Below are 20,975 nucleotides of genomic sequence, written 5' to 3'. Positions count from 1 at the left end.
CTGCTTGCTAATGCTGGGACTCAACAACTATTGTTGCTCTCAGGCATATTTTGTAAGTTGAACTGCTTCTGTCCTGCTCTCAGTACCTTTTTGTCTGTGGTATCTATAGTCAGACTTCACTTACTTGATTTGCAGGCTGGTTTGTAAATACGAGTACGTTCTGTAGAAAAGTGATCCCTGTAGATCCTGACAGCCTTCCATGATGTGAATATTGATGTTTTCATTTCCTTTTCTTTTGGTGGTAGAGAGCTCTAGCTTCTATGCAAGCTATGAAAAAAATATATTGAGGACACTGGTATCTTTGTGAGGAAGGATTCAAGAAGTAATGTTTATGGGACCTTGTAAAGAGGCTGCTGTTACGTGGTTAATGAGCCTTGACATATGCAGTCCTTTCTTCTGATTGAAAGGATTTCTGAATGGCACCAATAAAATTGCTGCCTTATAAACTGGAAAATCCTTGGCAATAGCATTATGGTTTTGATGAAACACTAAATCTAGGGTGCCATTTTTGGAGCATACTGCCTAAATCTCCATTTTGAGGAGTGATACTTTCTCCTCTACCTGACCATAGCTTCGCAGAAGGATCCCAATAGAGGATTTTTGGCTGTTAAATTTCCTGACCACCGGTTTATTCTGTTAGTGTCTTGGAGGTATTCTGCTACTGACCGTTGTCTAGAAAAAAAGATTCAGACTGGTGGGCTGGATGATGCTACTAAGCTGGTGATAGGAAATATCTGATGTTGGTCTTAACTGGTGTCTTCATTATTGATGATGTCTTTTAGAAGCAGAGCATGTCTCATGTATTGTCTGGACTGGTATATGGCATTTGGAAGAAGTTGTGGTATTTGATTCATAGCTTATCAGAACAAGGAGACAGGAGGTAAAAGTGTTGATTAAACAGTTATGATTATATTTCTGAGCTAATATCTCTACTAAGTAGAGCAGTGAAGGGCTAATCTTGACCTGAACGTTACTGATATAGCATCTGATGCTATGGGTATTGGCGCATCTTACAAAGTGTTTGATGCTTGCCACTTTAATGTGTTTTCTCTTTTCTGCCAAATAACATCTTCCAAATACTTAACGGTCAGTGTGTTGTTGGATTGCAGTTTTGTTTTTTTTTTAAACTGCTTGCTAGTTTGGTTTTCTTCATCCTCTTGGCAAGCAAAACCTTGACCTTATTGGAAGTTTGACAACTTACCAGTGCTTACTGACATGAAACTAAACGAGGAGGAGGCATGCTGTGATGACCAGGGACTCAGAGTACTTAGTGTGTGCTTGTCTGCCTTTAGGAATTTTCAAGGCATCTTGAAGCTTTAAAAATATCTCTCCCCCACTTCTTTTCGCAGGTCCCCAATTCTAAAACACAATGTCGCAAAGAGATGCAGATAAGTACCTTTATGTGGACAAAAACATCATTAATAACCCTCTGACTCAGGCTGACTGGGCAGCTAAGAAGTTGGTATGGGTTCCCTCAGAGAAGAATGGGTTTGAGGCAGCTAGCCTGAAGGAAGAAGTAGGAGATGAAGCCATCGTGGAACTGGCAGAGAATGGGAAGAAGGTGAAAGTAAATAAGGATGACATCCAGAAGATGAACCCCCCCAAATTCTCTAAAGTGGAAGATATGGCGGAGCTGACATGCCTGAATGAGGCTTCTGTGCTTCACAACTTAAAGGAGAGATACTACTCAGGACTGATCTATGTAAGTAATCTTGTCTATTGAGGTGAGAGCTCTTGCTTACATAGTATGTGAACTTAGTGTAATCACTTTGCTTCTAAAATATGTATGTTAACCTTTCATTGCCCCTGCATGCAACTCTCATGCGACTTAGCTTCTTCCTTCTGCTTAAAATGTTTTCGCTAAACTATGCCAGTCCCCCTCTAGTTCATGTTGAAACTTTCAAGGAATGCTGTGGTAAATTTGTCTTTAACATTTTAAGGTCTTTGTTTGCAGGATGCTTTGAATGCCATTTTACTTTTAGCAAGAAGTGAGAGCAGTTGGAAAGTGGTAAACAGGGAGTCTGATCTGAACTGAACCAAATAACAATAAAAACACAGTTCTAATATACCTAACATCTGAATTGCATTTTTCCATGTCTGGAGCTTCAGTGGGAAAGGATGCTAGTGCCAAACATTTTGTGTTACAAAAATTCTAGATCTGAAAGTGCCTTACTAGAGAAGGCACATATGTGCCTGCATGTGCTTACAGATAGGAAGTATTTCCTTTTCTTTCCACCAGAATGGACCAGAGCAGAGATTCCTGCTTCTTATTGCTGTGGAAATGACAAAGATACCATTTATGGGACCAACGGTCACACCCCATTAAGCATGCAGCAACTACTTCACTGAATACTAAAAGCAGTAAACAGGGAAAGGTGGGGAAGGAGAATTTGGAACCTTGACCTGGTTCTTCAGTTCCCTTCTGATTTTCCTCTTCATGTGGCCTCTGTTTAGCCAGCAGGTGTTGGTCATGATAGCCTCTGCTTTATTAATACTCTGCAGGCATGGAATGAATGATTAAACTCAGTGGTAATGTAAAATTTGGGTGTAATGACTGGTTAAAACGTGAACTAGTGTTTCTTGGTTTATTTATTCTCAGACTAGCCTCTGCTTACAGAATTAAATGGGACAGTCTGAGATGGAATCCTGAGGGATGTAGAAAATGCTAGATGTTCAGTATTTTTAGGCACTATGAAATCTTCACAGTAGATTAGGAAATCTATTAAAATAAACTGTATGAAAGAATAAATTTAATATAAAAACATGTATATTAATACAGTCCTTGGAGAAAATCTGTGTAGATTTCCCCTCCCCTGCATGTTGTGCTGCCAGACCCCAAAAGCTGCCTCTCTTGTCATATGGAGAAGACAATGTAAGTAAAAAATCTGTGCAGTATCTATCTGTATGTTTGGGGTTTTTTTTGTATGCTCTCTACTTCATCATACCCATGGGGATATAGTCTTTTATGTAGTCATCTTATTTGGCAAACCATAGATGATCTCTTCTGCCCTAACAGGAACTGGTGGTATCTAAGACACCTCGTAGCAGGAATTTACCCTAGCTATGCATCTTGAATAGAAACCTTTTGTGAATCTTCTAAGTTAAGGAGCATGAATACAAGCTAGGAACTCTGACTCTGGCTATTGCTGTGACCGCTGCTCTTCTGGAGTGGCGTGAAGGCATACAGAAATTACCAGGGAACATCTGAAGGATGCAAAGTGGATATAAATTTAGTCTGACTCCCGCTGTCTAATGACAAAAATTTTGAGATGTAATGAAGTTGGAGGTTGATGTAGTTAATTATTCTGTGTTGTCAAATAGCTCCTTTGGCTATCGGTCAAAGTCTATTCTCAGAGGGAAGAATTTTGTTATTGAGATGACATAGGATGTTCAAGATCATGTGTAACATTTTTAGAACAGGAAACATTGCTAGGTTATGTAATAAGTTGTTGAAAATAATTCAATGGCATCTTGAAGTCTGTTGCATGCTACATAATGGACTGTTTCACATATCTTGCAAGGTATCCTCTGAAATTTCAAACATAGTCTGTAACTGAAATAAATTGAGTTCTTCTAATTGGATTGCAAGAAGTATTAAAAAATCCATACACCCTTCACCCAAATAAACCTAGCATAGTAATTCTTTATTACAGAATCTTACGTTTTGCCAAAACTGTGTTTCTGTGCACTTGTGAAATGGACTGATCTTACCTGTCAGCAGTTCTTGGCAAGTCAGGAGATTAATGTGAAGGCTTAAAATACTTTCATTGGAGTGGCTGTTAGCTGATCATTAATCCTCTTGAAGAAAAAGAATACACGCAATGTATCTCTAGCAAAAATCTTTCTGGAAAGATCATAAGCATAATTTAGTTCTGCTCTTGTCCTTTCTTCTTTGCCAGCAGCACTGGCAAAGTGCTTTTTGTGGCGCCTTTTTATTTTTTTTTACTTCATTTTTCTGTCTACCCATCCTATAAAAAAGAAGGGGAAGTCTTATGGCGGGCGCAGACAGACTTTGAGCGGGTAGTGTTAAACATTTCAAGAACTAAGAGCTTGAGTCTGACACCAATTTGCTGTTTGCATGGGCTGATTACTTCTGTACTGTGGTGACTTGACTGACTTTCATATTAACCCTTTCTATTCTTAATGCTTTGTCAGAAGATCATTTTCAGCTTCTCTGTTGCTTACCTGAACTGCCTTTGTTTGTATTCAGTGTGAAACTCAAACCTCAACCTTACATGTTCCAGTTATTTCATTGAAGTTAACAATTGCTGGAAAATAAACTCTGATGTTATTAGCTTTGTGCCATGCTGCAGACGGTCCTTTCAGCTCTTCAGAGCTAGTTTAGCAGTTAGAAAAATAAAACTAGTTCCAGTTTGGCCTGTGTGTCACTTGAAATAGTTAGCAAAAGGTAATGCCAGAATTCTGTTTTGAGATAGTAATGTCTGAAACAAAGTACAGATTTCCAAGCCAGCTACGCTTATAATAGATTAGCCTTTCAACTGCAGCCTTGGTTTCAGTTCAGGGATTTATGCATATAAGTCTTTATTTGTACTTTAATAAGATGAATATGACTCTTGTCTTCTCTGTGGTGGCAGCTTCTGCTCAATATAATTTGACTTGCTTCCTACTTAACACTCTTGTCAGTGTGCTTGGCCAGCAGTTGTGACATGATGGTCTTGCTCAGTTGCCTGTCTCAGCCATGATTAGTTGCCTCTCTTTATTAGAAAAAAATATCGCCTCACACATCTGTCTGAGATCATTATACTGTAAGGAAAATTCCCTTAGGTATTTCTCCTGGCAACCAGAATACTGGAAGAAGGTGATGGCTTCTTCCTGCATACCTGTTTCATGGCTTTGTTGCTCCAATTGAAATTAATGTCTTCTATTTTCTAAATTGATGTGCTTATCTGTAAGACTGCTTCAGTCCAGCTTCAGACATTTACACTATTCTTAACTGAAAAGCAACAATTCTAGTTTGTCAGCAAACATGGCCATAAAAAGTCAAACAAATATAGACTAGAAAACATTACATTCCTTGTGGAATACAGTACTTGCTATCACTTTTCTTTTGCTCTCACTTCTTTCTAATCCCCCAAAAGCAGCAAACAGGCATTTAGCTTTATTAACATCTTCAAAGGAGAGAAAAGTTCAGTCTGTGGGATGAGTTACAGTTTTGAGGGGGATAAACAGACACCAGGGGCTATATAGGGCATCTTCTTTTGATTATTGTGTGCATGTTGCTGCTACCATGGGATTTGAGGCAAGATGGTTGCTAATGCAGACAGTTGGAACTGGCAGCTTAGAGGGTTCTGTTCACTTGTTTTCTAGAATTCTGATAAAATTACAGCTTTTATTCTAACAGCTCAGTTGACTCCAATGTCAATTACTTCTGTACCAGTGTAAGAACAAGGTACTGTGATCATGCTACTCTTGAGTCTACTCCTTCTACCTCTTTGTCCTACTCTGTCTTCCACTAGTGTAGTCAAAGGTCAGAAAAGCACAACCCAGTCTTTCAGCTGCTATTCTGTGCTGTAGAAGTGCGGTCTGTCATGATGGAGAACTAAGGCTAAGGCAAAAGGAACTAGCCTTGCCAAGTCAGTTTCTGCAAAATCCTTAAACTGTTCCTTCAAGCACTACCTCAAACTTAGCCTGACTTAATGTCTCACTGAAGCTTAGTTTCCTGGAACTTTAGAAGTCCTACGCTAAAAGATTTTTAGCCAACTTTCATAGTTTCCCACTTTGGAAAGAGATTTAGTATTCTCTGTAAGCTATTCAAATATTCTTCAAATATATTTTTTTTTTTAAAAAGTACATCTGGAAACATACCTGATGGTTTATACTGCACTATGGAAAAGGAACCTTAAATACCTGTAAAAATTTTGCTTTCTGTAGGACATAAGGTGAAGGCTGTATCTGAATCTGCTGCATATAAGAGTGGGCTAATTACCTAATGTTAAGCCAGCATATAAAAAATTTGGATATAAGACAACTGATGTGTAGTAGATGCTATTTTCACCTATCTAATCACTGTAGTCTAATCCTTACCTTTATCTAGCTAAAGAGGCTAAATCTGATTAAGTACTCTCTGTGTTCATTGTGAAGAACTCTTCACCACTCCGAAGTACCCTTCACTGAGCAAACAATAGAAGAGATGGTAGCAAGAGAAATAAATTGTCAAATGTACTGGTCTTTGCAATTGTCTGCTGGTAGCATTGCAAATTCCTGCAGAAAGCTGTTATTCTCCAGATGTTTCAAACAGCTGCCACTAAAATGGACAGGGAACTAGGGTAGCTCTAAAGTCTAGGAGCAAGGCTTGGAGTGCTATTCTTAGAATATCTAGGAAATATCTAAGAATCCTCTGCTCCTCCTATTCCCTTTGCAAGTAAAATGTTGGTTAGGGTTTTTTTTTCAGGTATCGAGATCTCAAAGATATTTTGTTTCCTTTTAAGAAGCTTAATATTTCCACTAGAAGTATTTTGACAATTGTCTTCCATTAGAACTGTAAAAGTTAACTCAGTGGAAACCAATTGAGAAATCAAGGTTTGCTGTCACACATCAATGATTTAACAGTTTGAGATAAATTAAAGTGAACTTTGGCAAATCTTGTTGACTTTTTGAGCATGGGATGCTTTGGAATTGTTCTCTATACTAACAAGTTCAGAACTGTATTGCATTAATGACCTTACAGTTTTGAATCTAGTTTTAGTTATACATTAGAAATCATATACGTTACGTTATAAATCATGGAAGTGTTCAGGCTGGAAGGATCTTTGGGAGGCCGTCTAATCCAGCCTCCTGTTCAGAGCAGGGTCAACACTGGATTCAGGCTAGTCCAGTGGCCTAGAAAACCTCTAAGGTGTTGTATACTGGTCTTATTTTTCTTTTAGTAACTATTTTGGCTTGAAGCTTTATTATGTTGTAGCTGATCAGTTACTGGATAAATCCAAGAAATGAGGCAGAACATAATAATACGCATATTTCTAGGAGCTGAGCACCTACCTCATATAATGAAATAGACACTTGACTTGAATATAGGAAATTTGAAAGGAAGAAAAGCCAATCCTAGTGGACAGTTAATTATTAACAGGGAGCAGGCCAGTTTGATATCAGTGTGACTAATGTGTCAGTTGATGCTCTGTGCATGCTTGGAAATGTTGAGTACTAGTCAAATTGATATGACTTCAGCTGTTGCTCAGATTCTAATACTGCTTAGTGGGAAGCATCCCACATGGCATCACTGGAAGAAACACTTAAAAAAGGACTGGTTGGTTTGTTTTTCCGAGTAAATACGCTGTTAAAATGTGCAAGTATGCAACATTTTTATTTCCTGTCTTTATTTGCTGGGGCATTTTTTTTCCAGACCTACTCAGGCCTGTTCTGCGTGGTAATCAATCCTTACAAGAACCTGCCCATATACTCAGAAGAAATAGTGGAGATGTACAAAGGCAAAAAGAGACATGAGATGCCCCCTCATATCTATGCCATCACAGACACAGCCTACAGGAGTATGATGCAAGGTGAGTGCTGAGTGAGATAATGACTCTTGTTGAAATCACAAATCAAGGTTGCAGTCAAAACACTGTAAAACAACAATTCACTTCTATCAAAAGGCGTTGTTGTCCCCTCTGTCCTTGCTTACAGACACCTCACACCTACTTGGTACCAGCATTTGTGTTCAGGTGAATAGCTTTCTTCTGCTCTAGTGGATTGAAGAACCTTACAAAGAGTCTGGCAGGGGCTAAACTTGACATAAAGAACAGACTGCTGTGAATGCGCTGTGTTCAGAGAAGCAGGCAAGGAGAACCGAGGTAGTGAACTTTCCCTCTCAGTGATGAGCCTGTGGAATGATAGGTGTAGTGGGCGAGTATATGTATTGGTTGACAGAGGCTTTTAACAAAAGTATTTTAAATCCGGCCTTAACAGTCCGGTTGGGTGAAACAAGATTAGTCTAACACGCATTTCGAAGTGTGGTGGTCATTTTTGTAGAATAAAAGAAAGCAAGCAGATTGACCTTCCCCCCTTGCCCCGTATATACAAATGAGAAGAAAGGAACCATATATAATACCTGCTGCTTGTTTGTTACTTGAGGACTTTTAAATCTGGAGATCTGAATGTCCTGTGCGTATCCCCCATTCTGAGAGGAGGTCTTTAACAGATTTAGTGCTTGTGTTTGGGATGCTTGCAGAGTGTTCAGGAGGTGTGGAGGTATTTTGTGCTTTTCTTCCTGTTTGTAGCTGGGTTATATGAAGAAGCATGTTTTGTAAGGTTTAAAGGATAGAATGGACAGTTTGATTTGGCATGGCTTGTATGAACCTGATTACTCCTTTATTTTTTGATTAGCAATGATTAAGGTGTTTGTCTCTCCTAGGTCTTGTCATTGGCCTCGCTTTTTTTGAACAAAGGCCAGATAAAATAAAATCATGCTTTGCAATTCTAATTACACCCAGTTTTAGAGTGCCCTCACTACCACTTGCAGCTCGAGGCATAGGAGGACTATAACAATATTACTGCCCAGAGTGAAAAGGGAGCAAGAAAAACTCCTTCCACTTACTTTTCATTGGTGGCTTTAAAAAAATTTTGTGTGTGAAGAGTGCTGAAAAAGTTTGCTGAAGTGTGATGTCATGCAGAGCACATGGAAGAGCTAACATGATGGATCGATGAAGCTGTATTTGTAAAAGCCTTGAGTAGTGAGGGGTGATCAGTACAGACATGCTGCAGTGGACTGGTGGTAGGGTACCTATGGCAATTTGTTGAAGATGTGACAGCTCTTGAAGAAATACAGCTATACTACTACTGATGTGTTACTGAAAGGAATGCTGTATCCAGAGGAAAAAAAGTCTGTGAACCTGGACCTATACAGGACTTCACTTCCCTCAGACAAAGATTGGACCTGCTGTGAAAGACAAGGACAGATGCACCACCTATACTATATGTGGCAGCATGGTTGTCCATAAACCTCTTATCACTGTTTTGCTTCCTTCATTATTTTCTTCTCTTCCTTGCCCACTCCTTGTCAGCTCAGCTACCTACATACATTTTTCTTAAACAAGCTATTGACTTAACCCTACCGGACTTACTGTTCTGCAGAAAGAAAGCTTTTCTATGTAGAATCAGAACGTTTCTTTGGCGTTTTTGTAAGGGGACTGAAAAAGTCCTTTTCCCTCTCTAGGCAAGTTAAACCATTTGGAACTGCAAGTGCATGCATCTTGTTGTCCTTTGCCCCTGCCAGATATAGCCGTATGTGGCAGTAGATGGCTAGACAGCTGCAGTTCTACAACAAGGGACAGGTAACCTTCCCTGGTCTGATGGTGGTTCAGAGCTAGTGGTTAATCTACATAAATATTTTCTTTCCTTTTGAAAAGAGAAGGTGTCTCAGTCTGACCACTGCTTGAGTGATGTCTAAAACTCAGAAGCCCCAGACTTGAATTGCTTTAGTGTACAAAGCTGAAGAACGGCAGCCTTGCCTCTGTTTACCTAGCATGGGAAAGTTGCTGTGAGCTCTGCTAGAGTGTTTACCTTTCCCAGAACAATTCTAGCTATGCAAAATTCTCAGCAATATTGACAGTCTAGAGTTTTATCCCAGCTCTTTGCTTGGTTTGAGATACCTTGTTGCTGACTTTTTGGAATACTTGTTGGATGTGAGTATCATTCCCAGTTAACTTTTGAACTAGCCTGCTTTGACCTGTTAACTAGGTTTGGAAAAAAATTGTGTGTGTTGCTTCATATGTGTGTATGTGTGCTAGCAAGAGCCCTAGAGATTGTTTTAGGGTTATTTGCTGCCTTATTTCCTTATTGCAAAGGGTAGCAGTAGCATTCCAATGTCTGCTGTGGGACTGAAGGAGAGTAGGCTGTTGCAGTCAATGTCTCTGGTCCTGGCTAGTCTCTGGGGTGATGGAGAGCAACATTCCTATTCCAGTTTCTCAGTTTTGCTTAGCGGTGGGGGAGGCTTGGTGCAGCAGCCAGTGGTATGGCAGGAATCTGTACAGAGAATAGAAGATGAAAAGGTCCGGTGCTCCACATGAGCCGGAGGCATTTAGGATTAGGCTGCCTTCCCTAGGTTACTTTCAGAGTGCTGAAGACCGAAATCCTTCATGATCTGGAGAAGGACAGCCAGCTGTTGACTCTGACTTCTGTCAGCATGGGGTATAATTATCTCTTAAGCTGACAGAGTGGAAAAGCCTTGCATGTTAATTGATTTGGACTCTTGAATTTTTTTTTGGGGGGGTCAATTTATGGCATTCTAATAAGCAGACTATTCAAAGGGATGTTAATCAGGAAAAGAATTGGGAAGGGAAAGGAAGATGAAAGCTTTATTCCAACCTCTGCTAATCCAGAAACTATTTAACTCTTCAGGCATCTATTCTGATGCACTATGGGTGAGCTTGGTCCTCTTTTTGTGTCTACCCTTGTTACTCCATTCACAAAAGTGTCATATGGCATTTATATATTCCAAGAGGTTAAATTGTTTTTCGTTAAATTTCACCAGAAATATTTCCTTGAAGCAATAACATGGGAACATGTTCAAAGTGAATTTGTTTTCTTTTTTCCTTCTTTCTCTGACCTAAGACATTAAGACTCAAAAATGAGATGAAAACATTATTTTGCTGCATGGTACTTGGAGAGACTTCGTGTGCTTCAAGAACAGAAGTGAAAAAAGTGCAACATTTCCAGAGAAAACAACTATTTGTTTTAATGCTTCTGTACCCTGGGTAACCTGGATGCCAGAAGCTTCAGGTCTGACTGCCTTCAGAAAAATTATTTTTCTGGTGCTGATTGAAGCACAGTGCCTGCAAGTGGAGCGGTGTCTTGAGCAAACAAATCATTATTCTAATGCAGGAGATGTACACTGAAGGGGAACATTCTTTACCTCAATTCATAGTCTTCAGCGGATCTCTTCAGGAAAACATATTTTAAAGCTGTCAAACACCTGCTTGTCTCTTTTGGAACACAGGGGAATTTTCTATGTGAAATACTTATTCATAGAAGCTAGAAATTTCATTGGTATCCAGAGCATGGTGGCTGTTTTAATGCCAGTGTCTGAAACCTCTGTAATATGTTAGATCAGTATGGTTACCCAGGTCTGCAAAGCACAACTTGCTCAACTAAGGGATAGGTAGCACAGGGAATAGACAGCGCATTGCTAATGAATGTACTCCCCGACTCGTTTCTCATCTAGTTTCTACACATATTAGTGTAGGGCTCCTAATGGTTCACTGAACAAAACTCTTAAAATCATTGTGCAGTGATTAAACCCTCCTTGACCTTGATGGATTAGTCTGCAAACCTTGCTGGTATTCACTTGGGAGTTAGGTAGTCTCTGGGTTTGCTGCTTAAAAGAAAAAATTCTGAAGCGTAGTAGCTTTGTGATCTGTGGGTTTTTTATTGGTCTTGTTACAGTAAGGGAGGAAACAGTGTTAGCTATTTTAAGGCAGATCACTTGCTGTTGTAGATCTTCATGTGCACCTCAGGCCCAGTTGTCATTTTCACAAGAAAGAGTCTTCTAGATCCGCTTCTATAGAACAAGACCTTGAAGTTTTTGATTTGTAATTCTTAGACATTTACTTGTTTCTTAGGCTTCCAAGCTAGTAGAACTTTTCTGGTTTAACTTCCATGATCTCAAGTGTTCTTTCTCAGCTTGCTGCTTAGCATTGGTCTGCTATGCCATGCTGTATATTGTACTGTCCCAAAGTGCATCTTTATTTCCTATAGAGTATTCTGTGTGTGCTTACCAATTCAGGGAAACTTGATTGACAGAGCTGTTCAGATTAGAGGCACAGATGTCTTTTTCAAGTTGTACATAAAGGTCGTTCTGTTTCCACAAAACCCAAAAGAATATACCTGTGGTTTCAGTAGTTAGTTTCCAAGATTTGTTCAAACTTCTGATGCAAAGGGCAGCGTTAAGTTTGGATACAAATTATGGAGAATGTTCATTTTGATGGTGTTTGTATACAAAGGAAAAGAAAATAGGTTCGTAGTTTTGGATCTTCTTAAGAAATTTTTTACATGCTTTGAATTACTTGAGACTTCTAAGTGCAGCTCTCAAAATCTGTGTCTCAGAATGTGGTTTTCAACAGAACAAGGAGCTAAAAGAGTCCCTTGCCCACTTGTTTTTTAGTAGTTACCACACCCTTTTTGCTTCATTCCTGCAAACCAGAGCAGGAGCTCTCTGGCAGTCCCTTATGTAATGCTTCAGCCCTTGCTGTCAGTTTCCATGCAGTTCACTGTTTCAGTACCGTGAGCTTCCTGAGCTTTTGCAGGCTGTATACCAGGCTGTATACCAGTTTTTCTTTCCTGTTAGAGCTTCATAAACATTTGTGTAACCTAAAATTAGAGTCTGACATGTTTTCCTGTTTTGTTATCTCCAGATTCAGTTAAGGAATGCTAGAGGTTATGGGCTTTAGTCCAGAAATGGCTTGGGGAAGTAAATATTTGCATTTGACCCAGTAGGATATATTTCATTTTTTGAAATGAAACTTTTCTCCTCATGGCTGTCCTCAAGCTTTAGATAATGCGAAATTGAATCTTGACACTGCAGTGTTCCTGCCAGCTCATGTGATACTTTTTTTCCCTCTTTCCTGTTTTACATCTTGACATTCTGTTGTTGAGAGCTGTCTTGGATATGCTGTGTTTGTCCTTCATTTGACTTTTTTTCTTTCTTGCCTTTTTTTTAACTTGATGATAATGATAGAGAAATTTCAAAATGCTAATAACCTATAATGCATTCCTTAAATGACAATGCAAAACCAGGCTCTCAGCTCTGTTCTGGTGTTCCCCCGGAGTGTTTTTGATCCTGGTTAAACAGGATGTAGGTTGAAATAGTGCAGTGAACATATTTGATTAGATTTTATGGCAGTGGGGTTGTTCTGAGTAGTACAGTCACATGCCTGGGGCACCTCCTGTAATAGAACTCTGGGGGAAGGACATTGACCTCAGCATAATCTTGCAACCAGAAAGAGACGTTTGAGGAGGGACTGAGAAACTGAAACTGCTGCATGGTTGAAGCACTTGCATGCATTTAAGACTAATGCTTGCTTTAGGTCAACTCCAACTTGGTCAGCTAAGTTGGGCTACAGGCATTCACCACGATGCTAGGGGAGCAGTGTAGCAATGGAAACCTAGAGGCCCAGGCTCTTCAGTTCTGCCAGACGCTCGGTGGTTAGGAGGTGGGTGGTACCATCTAGCTATGGTTAAGATTTTAGCCTTAATGAGTCAGCTATAGGCAGTGGACTGCAAGCCAAGCCTTTCAGCTACACTTCCTCTTAACTAGAGGGATGATGTCACCATTGTGTGAATGCTATATTACTTCTCCTTTTATGGAGATGAACAGGCTTGAAACTGGAGTCACTCATGCAGAGGAAGTGGGTGATAAAGGCCTGCTAGGATGTTCTGTAACTGAGATCTGGAGCTTAAATTGCACATTCTCTTCTAGCCTCCCAACCTTTTTTCTTCTTCTGTCCCAAAACATCTAAAAACAAAATTTAGGAGTTTGGAGGTCTGTTAATTTATCAATTATGCCAATATATTCGACCACAGCAGTTCAGCATTCATTCAGATTGGTTGTTTTGCAGTAGAGTATTTGCCTGAGGACTTTTTATGTACAAGATGTCTCTCTTGTGAAAACAAATTTTGGTTTAATTGAGTTTTTAATGTATGCTGAAGGTCCTGGAAGCAGTCTAAAATGCAGTCTTTTATTTTTGGACTAAAGAAAGTCAAGAATGAGTTAGATATTATGGGGGTTTTATATAGCAAAATTAATTGTATATAGCAAAATTAAAATTAATACTGATCTTGAGATATTATATATATATAAAAATAAAAATATGTACACTGCTGTATAGCTTAAATATAAAGGATGTTTTACTTCCTGAATTTCTGGGTACTTGAGGCTGCTGCTTCTTACAGTCTCTTGAATGCTATGGTGATGAGAGCTAAAGAAGTACCTAGATAAAAAGCTTCCCTTGCCAGCTGGTCTGAAATACAGAACTGTTGCTATAATTAACTAATGAGTTGTTATTCTGGATTGGTTTTAATAAGTGTCTCTGTTTAGGATTGAAAAGCAGATGCGGATTTCTTTTAATCAGGCGTTTCTTGATTGTGTTATTATAAGCAACTGAGTTTATGGTACCCAGCACATTCTCTTTTGCTGAGTATGTTGCTTGCACAACTGACAAAGGAGTAAAGGCAAGTGCTGACTGAAATTGTGCAGTACGCCCATGTTGAATGATTCTTTAAAAAAAAAAAAAGGGGTGTGTGTGTGTGGAGTTGGCCTCTTGTCTGGGCAACTGAATTCTGATTTGTGATGGCACAAATCAGTATTGTATGGAGAATGAATATTGGCATTTAAAGCAATTCTTAATTGGAAGTGTATCTAAGAGTTATGCTTTTGTATGTGTTAGCTCATTGGCCCTTTGGTCGGCTCCAGTTTCCTGTTGCTCAACACATTATTTGAGTTGTCTGCCTGTATACAATTAGAAGAATTCCAGCTATCCCAATGACTGCTGCATTGCAGTCCTGGGAAAGAATTTCCCCCGGATTGCAAACAGGAATGTTGCCTTTTATGGCAGTGTCTGTATGCTGCCAGTGACTTGCCTGCACTCGCAGGTACGTTCCTGCTGGTTTAAAGCAGAGGTGACTAACGCAGCTGTAGCAGGCCACCAGGAAAGTATGTTGGGGGAGGAAAATGTAGTGCCGGGAGGATTTTGAACACTGTCTGCTACTTTTCCTGCCTGAGCACCTTTCAACACCTTGCTTTGTGTTAAGGTGTGGAAAAAATCCTGTGCTTGCTTGTTTGGGACTTTCTCAGGTCACTCCAGGGTGCTGTTGCTACCTTGCCTCAGGGGAACGTGGCTCAAAAAGAGCTTCTCAACTAAATATGACAAAATCTGTCAAACAAAAAATGTTCGGTGCCAAAGAGCTTCTTAGTATTAACCTGATGTTGATCGTCTCTTTCTGTTGGGCAGTTGGTTTATCTGTCTGCTTACTGATATCTTTTTGCTGGAATAAGCGTCTTCTCCTGGAGGAGAGGGAATGGGAAGGCATCTGCTATTCAAGTACTTGGGGCTCCATTGCCTGTCTGAGGACCTCCAGCTCATAATTCTAAGACCAGAGCTGGCTATCAGGAATAAGGAACACCTTTCTTAGTTGTTTGTTTGTTTTTTTTTTTTAAATTATTTTTTCTTTCTCTTGAATTGGCTTCTTTAGAAGAGTCTCTGTAGTACCTTGAGTGTGTGTATAACCTTTTCTAGGACAAGTGGACTGCTTGTTTATAGTCAAGTTTTCAAAAGTCAGGTGTTATTCAGAGACACGATTTTGTCCTTTCATATAGCTGCTTTGTGATAGAGAATTACACCCAGGTGTTGCGCTACCAAAGAATACATTTCCTTAGGCAATCCATAAAGGAGTAACTAGTTATTCCCCTGATCCACCCTCAAAGTGCCCAGTCATGCAGAGGGCTGGCATGCCCTGCTGAGCCCTTGACCCACTGGGAACCTTGAATGGGTGGGGCCTTCGGAGCTGGCTAACATCTACTCAGCCTGTCCCTCAGCAAAAAAGATGCGTATCTTTAAAGGCAATGATTAAAATTCAGCATTTGGAGAAAAATGAATATGCAGTGCTAGGCTGCAGTATCTAGTTTTGAATACACAAGAATTTGCTGGATCAAAACCATTTGAGTGGTGATTTTCTTCTGCTTGCTTTCTTCCAGTCTCAGGGCTGATCAGCTCTTTCTGAGAACAGTATTAACAGGAATAAAGCAGATTGTCCTCTAATTTTTTTGTGGTCGTCTGCATACAGTCAGTTTCCAGTAAAGAAGCTTAAGAGCAGGAGTTGCCTGTCTGTAACTTGTGAACCTAATATTTTCATCATTGGCTTCAGAATAATTTAAGAAAAGATAGAATCTCAACTTTGGTAGGTTTACCTGCTTTCCTTATTCCATGTGTCCAAAGGCTAGATAAACTCAGGTTATAAAGAGAGAAGTCTATAGGAGATTTTTCTTGATGAGTATGGCAATCATGGGGACTGAAATGCTAAATTCACTTGCAGCAGCAGTGTCTAAGGGTATAGAAAGTGTTTTCAGGTACTTGACCTCTATCTGACTACAAAGCCTACCCTAATTACAGTGCATTCTCTTTATCTTGCACAAAACAACTTGAATAGTGACTCAGTTATATCATCTAAGTACTCTCTGACGGGGAGAATACTGAGTGCACTTTGTTTCTCTAAGCTACTGGAGAAAGGAATAAACCAGTAGCTAAAATATGGAGACAGTCACATCCATAAACATACTGATGAAAGTTATTGCTGAAATAATTAGAGTAATTCCGTGAATTCTATACTCTTGTGGATGTTTGAGGCTTGCTTTTTCACTCTTTGGAGATTAGACTTCATCCCAACACAAAATTTGTGCTATGGAAAAAAAGGAAAAAATGACAATAACTGGATGAAATCTTAGCTGCTGTGTTTCTGAGGTTCTCAGATTGGATGATCTGACAGTCTTCTGGTCTTGATCTTAAGCAAAAAAACCCTGTTAAAATCAAGCAAAACCAAAAAAAACCCACGGCCAAATGGATAACTTAGAAATTTTGAGTTTGGTGGCACAGTCTGTTCTGTGAGTGCCCCAGTAGCTCATGTGACTGCCTCTGAATGACTTGCAGTGCCCAAGTCTGTTCCATGTCTGAACAGGTCTCACTGCCCCTGTGATGACTACAAGTTGTTCTGGTGTAGGCACAGGCACTCTTCAGTTCGCCCAGTGCTCCCAGCTGGTTCCTGGTAGTGTAGGGGAGGAGTGGGATGCAGACTGGGGGAGGAGGAGGGAAGGGGGCACAGGGTAGAGGAGTGGATGGAAAGTGAAACCAAGACAGCAGCAGGGGAGTGTTCACACAGAAGTGGTGGAGGAGCAGTGGGATGAAGCCATGGTGGAAGGACTAGTCAGGACTGTGTATGAGGAAGTGGAATCGCAGGTGAAAGCTGAAAGGAGGTTAAAGATGGAGAAGATAGTGGTGGATTAGCTGGGTGAATAAGTTCTGTAACTGGAAAGATATTATCACCTACAGCTGGGACCTGAACACAGGAATTAGTACGTCTACTGGTATGTCAACATGAAGAAGAAAAGGTTTCTGCTGTTACCAGCTGCTGTGTTAATACACTTGGGGATGGTGCCACAAACAGACCAACTGTATAGGGCTTGGGCTGCTGCTCAGTGTTGTAGTTTTCAAGGCCATTGTGTACAAAGTAAATAACAAAAAAATCTCACTGAGCTGCCAGTGTTTGTTTTGGGGGTGAAAGCCTCCGTTTGATGTGAAGTTTTGGCACTTCAAGATTTGTAATGGTTTCTGTTCCACTTCCCCCCTCCCCCTTCCATTTCCACTGCTCTGCTGATAACTTTTGTAAGTATGGGCCTGATATAACAGGGAGGGGGGGGGGCTGAAGAACAAGTAGATGTACATCAAACTGTAACTCTGTGGTAAAGAAACAGTCGGTGGGAGATGTGTGGAAAAATTGTAAAGCAAACAATGTTCTTTCTGGATGTAGGAAACTAAACTGCTATGGTGCCAGTATACTTTATCATATGGTGGGAGGTTGGGATCTCTTGTCAGAGAAGGGGTTATCTGGCCATATTTCTGAAGGTACTTGTCAGAGATTACTAGTTCCTGGTTTTGTCTTTGGTGTTGATTTCATTCTGTCACAGTTTAATTCCAGAATCTTAGTCTGACTGCTTTTTTAAATTTTATTCTAGATCGAGAGGATCAGTCCATCCTTTGCACGTGAGTGTTTACAGTCATCAGCTTGTCTGGATGTCAGAGTCTGTGTTTTTAAATTCTTGGTTGGATGACTCTTATTTGTAGGTGCTGGGAGTAGGCTCAGTAAATCAGGTAATAATGGAGAGTCAAGGAAGGTCCCACTACATTTCTTCCAATATATATTTAATCCTTTCTGCAGAATATTTTTTCTAAGAAGTGGATGAAGAAAGGGAGGTTTTGAAACAGTCCCTGTACTCAAACTCCTAAAGAAATACAGCTTTGTCAATGGAAAAGGCTTGGAAAAGTCCTTCAGATTTGATGCAGCTGTTTCAGTGTTTCAGTACATTCATACTGATAAGGCCAACAGAGTAACAGATACCCTTGAATCAGCAGTTTCTCTTCTAGACACACCAAAATTGGTTGGCCCCCAGTTCTGCTTAAGGAATTGGTATGTTTCTTCTTACACAGGAAGTTTCCTTTTGAAGGATTCACTTCGTTACCTTTCACCCCTACCTGTACAGCAGCCTCTGAGTTATTCCTCAGCCATTTGGCAGGCTTTGTATCCAAGTACTAGAAAGCATAGTTCTTTATTGCCTTCCCTCCTGTGTGCATGCATATGGAACCTGCATGTGGTGGCAAACGGCCGGAGGGCTAGCCTGCAGTCCAGCTACACTGCTACCAGCTTGCCAGTACAACTTGTTTTTTCTTGGGTTTAAGGGAGGTGCCGCAATGGCCAGAGTGCAGTTAAGGAGCTCTGTAGCCCTTTTGGGGTTAGATATATGAGTATGGCCCCCTACTTCTTGTTTGTGAATGAATTGCAGATTTTCTTTACAGAGGTGAATCGGGAGCTGGTAAAACAGAGAACACCAAGAAGGTCATTCAGTATCTGGCTCACGTTGCTTCTTCACACAAGTCCAAAAAAGACCAGGTAAGACCTAGGTTTAATGATGCTTTATTGCTGTGCTGACTTTGGACAATAAATATATATTAGCTGATGTCGGTAAAAGCTGTATTGTTCAATAAAAGCCTAGATACTAACATCTATCAGGGATCTGAGGAGGACAGTGAACTATGAAACAAGTTTGTCAAAAATTGCAAGCCAGGGAACACTGTTCTAAGTCATAACTCCTTTGAATTCAGTGGAGTTACAGTGGTGATAAACTCATCCACAACCTGTTGGATTCATGGGCAAGTGCATAGGCAAGGGACACTATAAATGAAGGATCACCCATGCTGAACTTTTCATGGATGTATTGCTTATAACCAGTCCAGGCAGTTTACAACTGATCCTTCTGTGGAGGAGCTGTCTCCTTTCTTCTGTACTTTTATAGATTAGGCCTGGCTATTATATATACTGTCTCAAACCTGGAGAATGGAGTGATAGGCTAGTGGACATCAGCTGAAAGCTTTGAAATTGTAGGAAAAAATTAAAGGGTGGAAGACAGCCAAGTGTTAGCAGCACGTGAAAGAAGGGTGGTGGTGATGGTGGGAGGACTTCAAAGATGTCTCACTTATATTTTTTTCCCCCTCCCTCTCCCCCGATGGACTATTGCCGAATTCGTCAGTTGTATCCTCGTAGGTGAGCTGCACGTTTACTGCACGTTCTGCACCAGGAATGCATTTTCTGTCCCATTGTGTGATTTTTTTTTTTTTTTGAGCAGCTTTTCACTCCACACCAATGTCACTTTCTGCAGCTAAAACAAATCCATAGACAATTCACAATTTTTTTTTTTGTGTGGTGCACAGTAATCTTTTTGTGAGGATGTTCAGTTGGAGACTAATATCAAGAATACTTGTGTTCTGTGCTCAATACTAGTTTGCATTTAAGATTTTTCTTGCAGAATTTTCCAAGACATACCACTTCAGAAGTATTCCTCCAGGGCAATAGGACTGGACCAGGCTTTCCTAGAACTATAAGCATGTAGTGTGTGGTGTTCCTAGTAAGACAAATGTAGTTAGGTGTTAAAGCTAGCTTTGTGTTCATTGCAGTGAGTTGTGGCTGCATGTTGTGAAGAAGGTTGAGGGGAAGGCTGCCCTGCAGACAGGGTGTTCTGGGGCTGAGCTTGTTAGCCAGAGCTGAACATGTTGGAAATGTTCACTGGTGAGCTGTGTAATGCAAGCCAGATGCCAAGTGTGTCCACTGTATCACAACAGAAGGATTTTCCCGTAGTAGCTTAACGTGTAGACATCTTATGTGTATAGAGTATACAAATAAGAAGGCATTTCTGCACACAGGCATACTGTGTGTGTGCGCACACAGAGTAATAAGTAACTTCTGGAATCCAACAAAAAAACCCCAACCTTGTATGTGCCAAAGTTTCAGACGTATGAAGACTTTTTCCATGGTCTGTCAGTAGCTTTATTTAGAAACATTCTCCTTTTTTTTTTTTTTTTTTTTTTTTTTTTTGGTGTGTGTGGAAAATAAAACCATGGAGTTAAGTATTCTTCCCCTGTTTATCCTTGAGCAAAATTTGAACCACTAAAGCAGGACAGGCAGTCTTCTTAGGAGAATAAACCAATTCTAAATTGGACTGGTTGGTGATTTGCCCAAGTTCTGTATTTATTGCCCCCCAAGTTTCGATTCTTCTGAGAAGTTCTGCAGCTCACATTCTGCTCTGATTTTGTAACTAGACAGTAGCACCAGCCTTACCAGAGAGGATTTAGAACTGGAGTCTTTGAATGTAATTGGTAATGAGTGCTCTATGCAACAATTCCTTACAAACCTTGAACTCGCAACCAGATTATAAGTGTTTATGAAGATGAATGCATTAAATTTTTTGAAAATCTCAGGTATGCTGATCATGGCAGATTTTCTTCTTTAGGTAGAATATGATAGTGTCAAACCTTTATGCTGCAAGACTCTGCATAGAACTTAATCAATGATAATATAGAAAGTAGTGGTGCTTTATCTACCATGAAGGTTTCTTGACTGTCACCTATTGGAGTTTTGGATGTAAGCCCCCGTTTTTCCAAGTATCAGAGCAAAATCAGATTTATAAAGCATATTCTTCAACTCCAGCTCTTTTGTTCTGGAGACAATGGCACCTTCCACTGATCCTAGTGCATTAGTATATTCAGCTAAATAGCTTCTAGCTGCATGGTGTGACTGCTGAGCACATTAAAGCTGCTTTTGGGGTCTACTGAATCTAATCATATAAACTTCATTTGATGAAACTTTGTTTATGGAAGTTGAGATTGGTGTTTTCCCTTGTTTAGTCTCTTCTTCTCTACTGATTT

The 20,975-nt window shown here is 40.1% G+C and overlaps 1 protein-coding gene across 4 annotated transcripts in view; it reads left to right on the top strand.

Annotated features, from left to right (window-relative positions):
- The window catches only part of MYH9 (myosin heavy chain 9), a gene marked incomplete at its 3' end in the record, with an annotated part of 74,334 nt that overhangs the window by 14,731 nt on the left and 38,628 nt on the right, over positions 1–20,975 (top strand). For all 4 annotated transcript variants that reach the window (XM_080392895.1, XM_080392896.1, XM_080392897.1 and 1 more), the window contains exons 2-5: positions 1,350–1,702; positions 7,361–7,517; positions 17,735–17,762; positions 18,573–18,666. In XM_080392895.1, coding sequence (XP_080249021.1) covers positions 1,370–1,702; positions 7,361–7,517; positions 17,735–17,762; positions 18,573–18,666 — 612 coding nt within the window. In that variant the 5' untranslated portion in view covers positions 1,350–1,369. The remainder of the gene's footprint in view (positions 1–1,349; positions 1,703–7,360; positions 7,518–17,734; positions 17,763–18,572; positions 18,667–20,975) is intronic.

The sequence above is a fragment of the Falco punctatus genome (assembly GCF_963210335.1).
Source record: "Falco punctatus genome assembly, chromosome: 6".
NCBI lineage: Eukaryota > Metazoa > Chordata > Aves > Falconiformes > Falconidae > Falco > Falco punctatus.
Note: the sequence above shows the minus strand (reverse complement) of the source record. Positions and strands in the feature narration are given on the sequence as shown.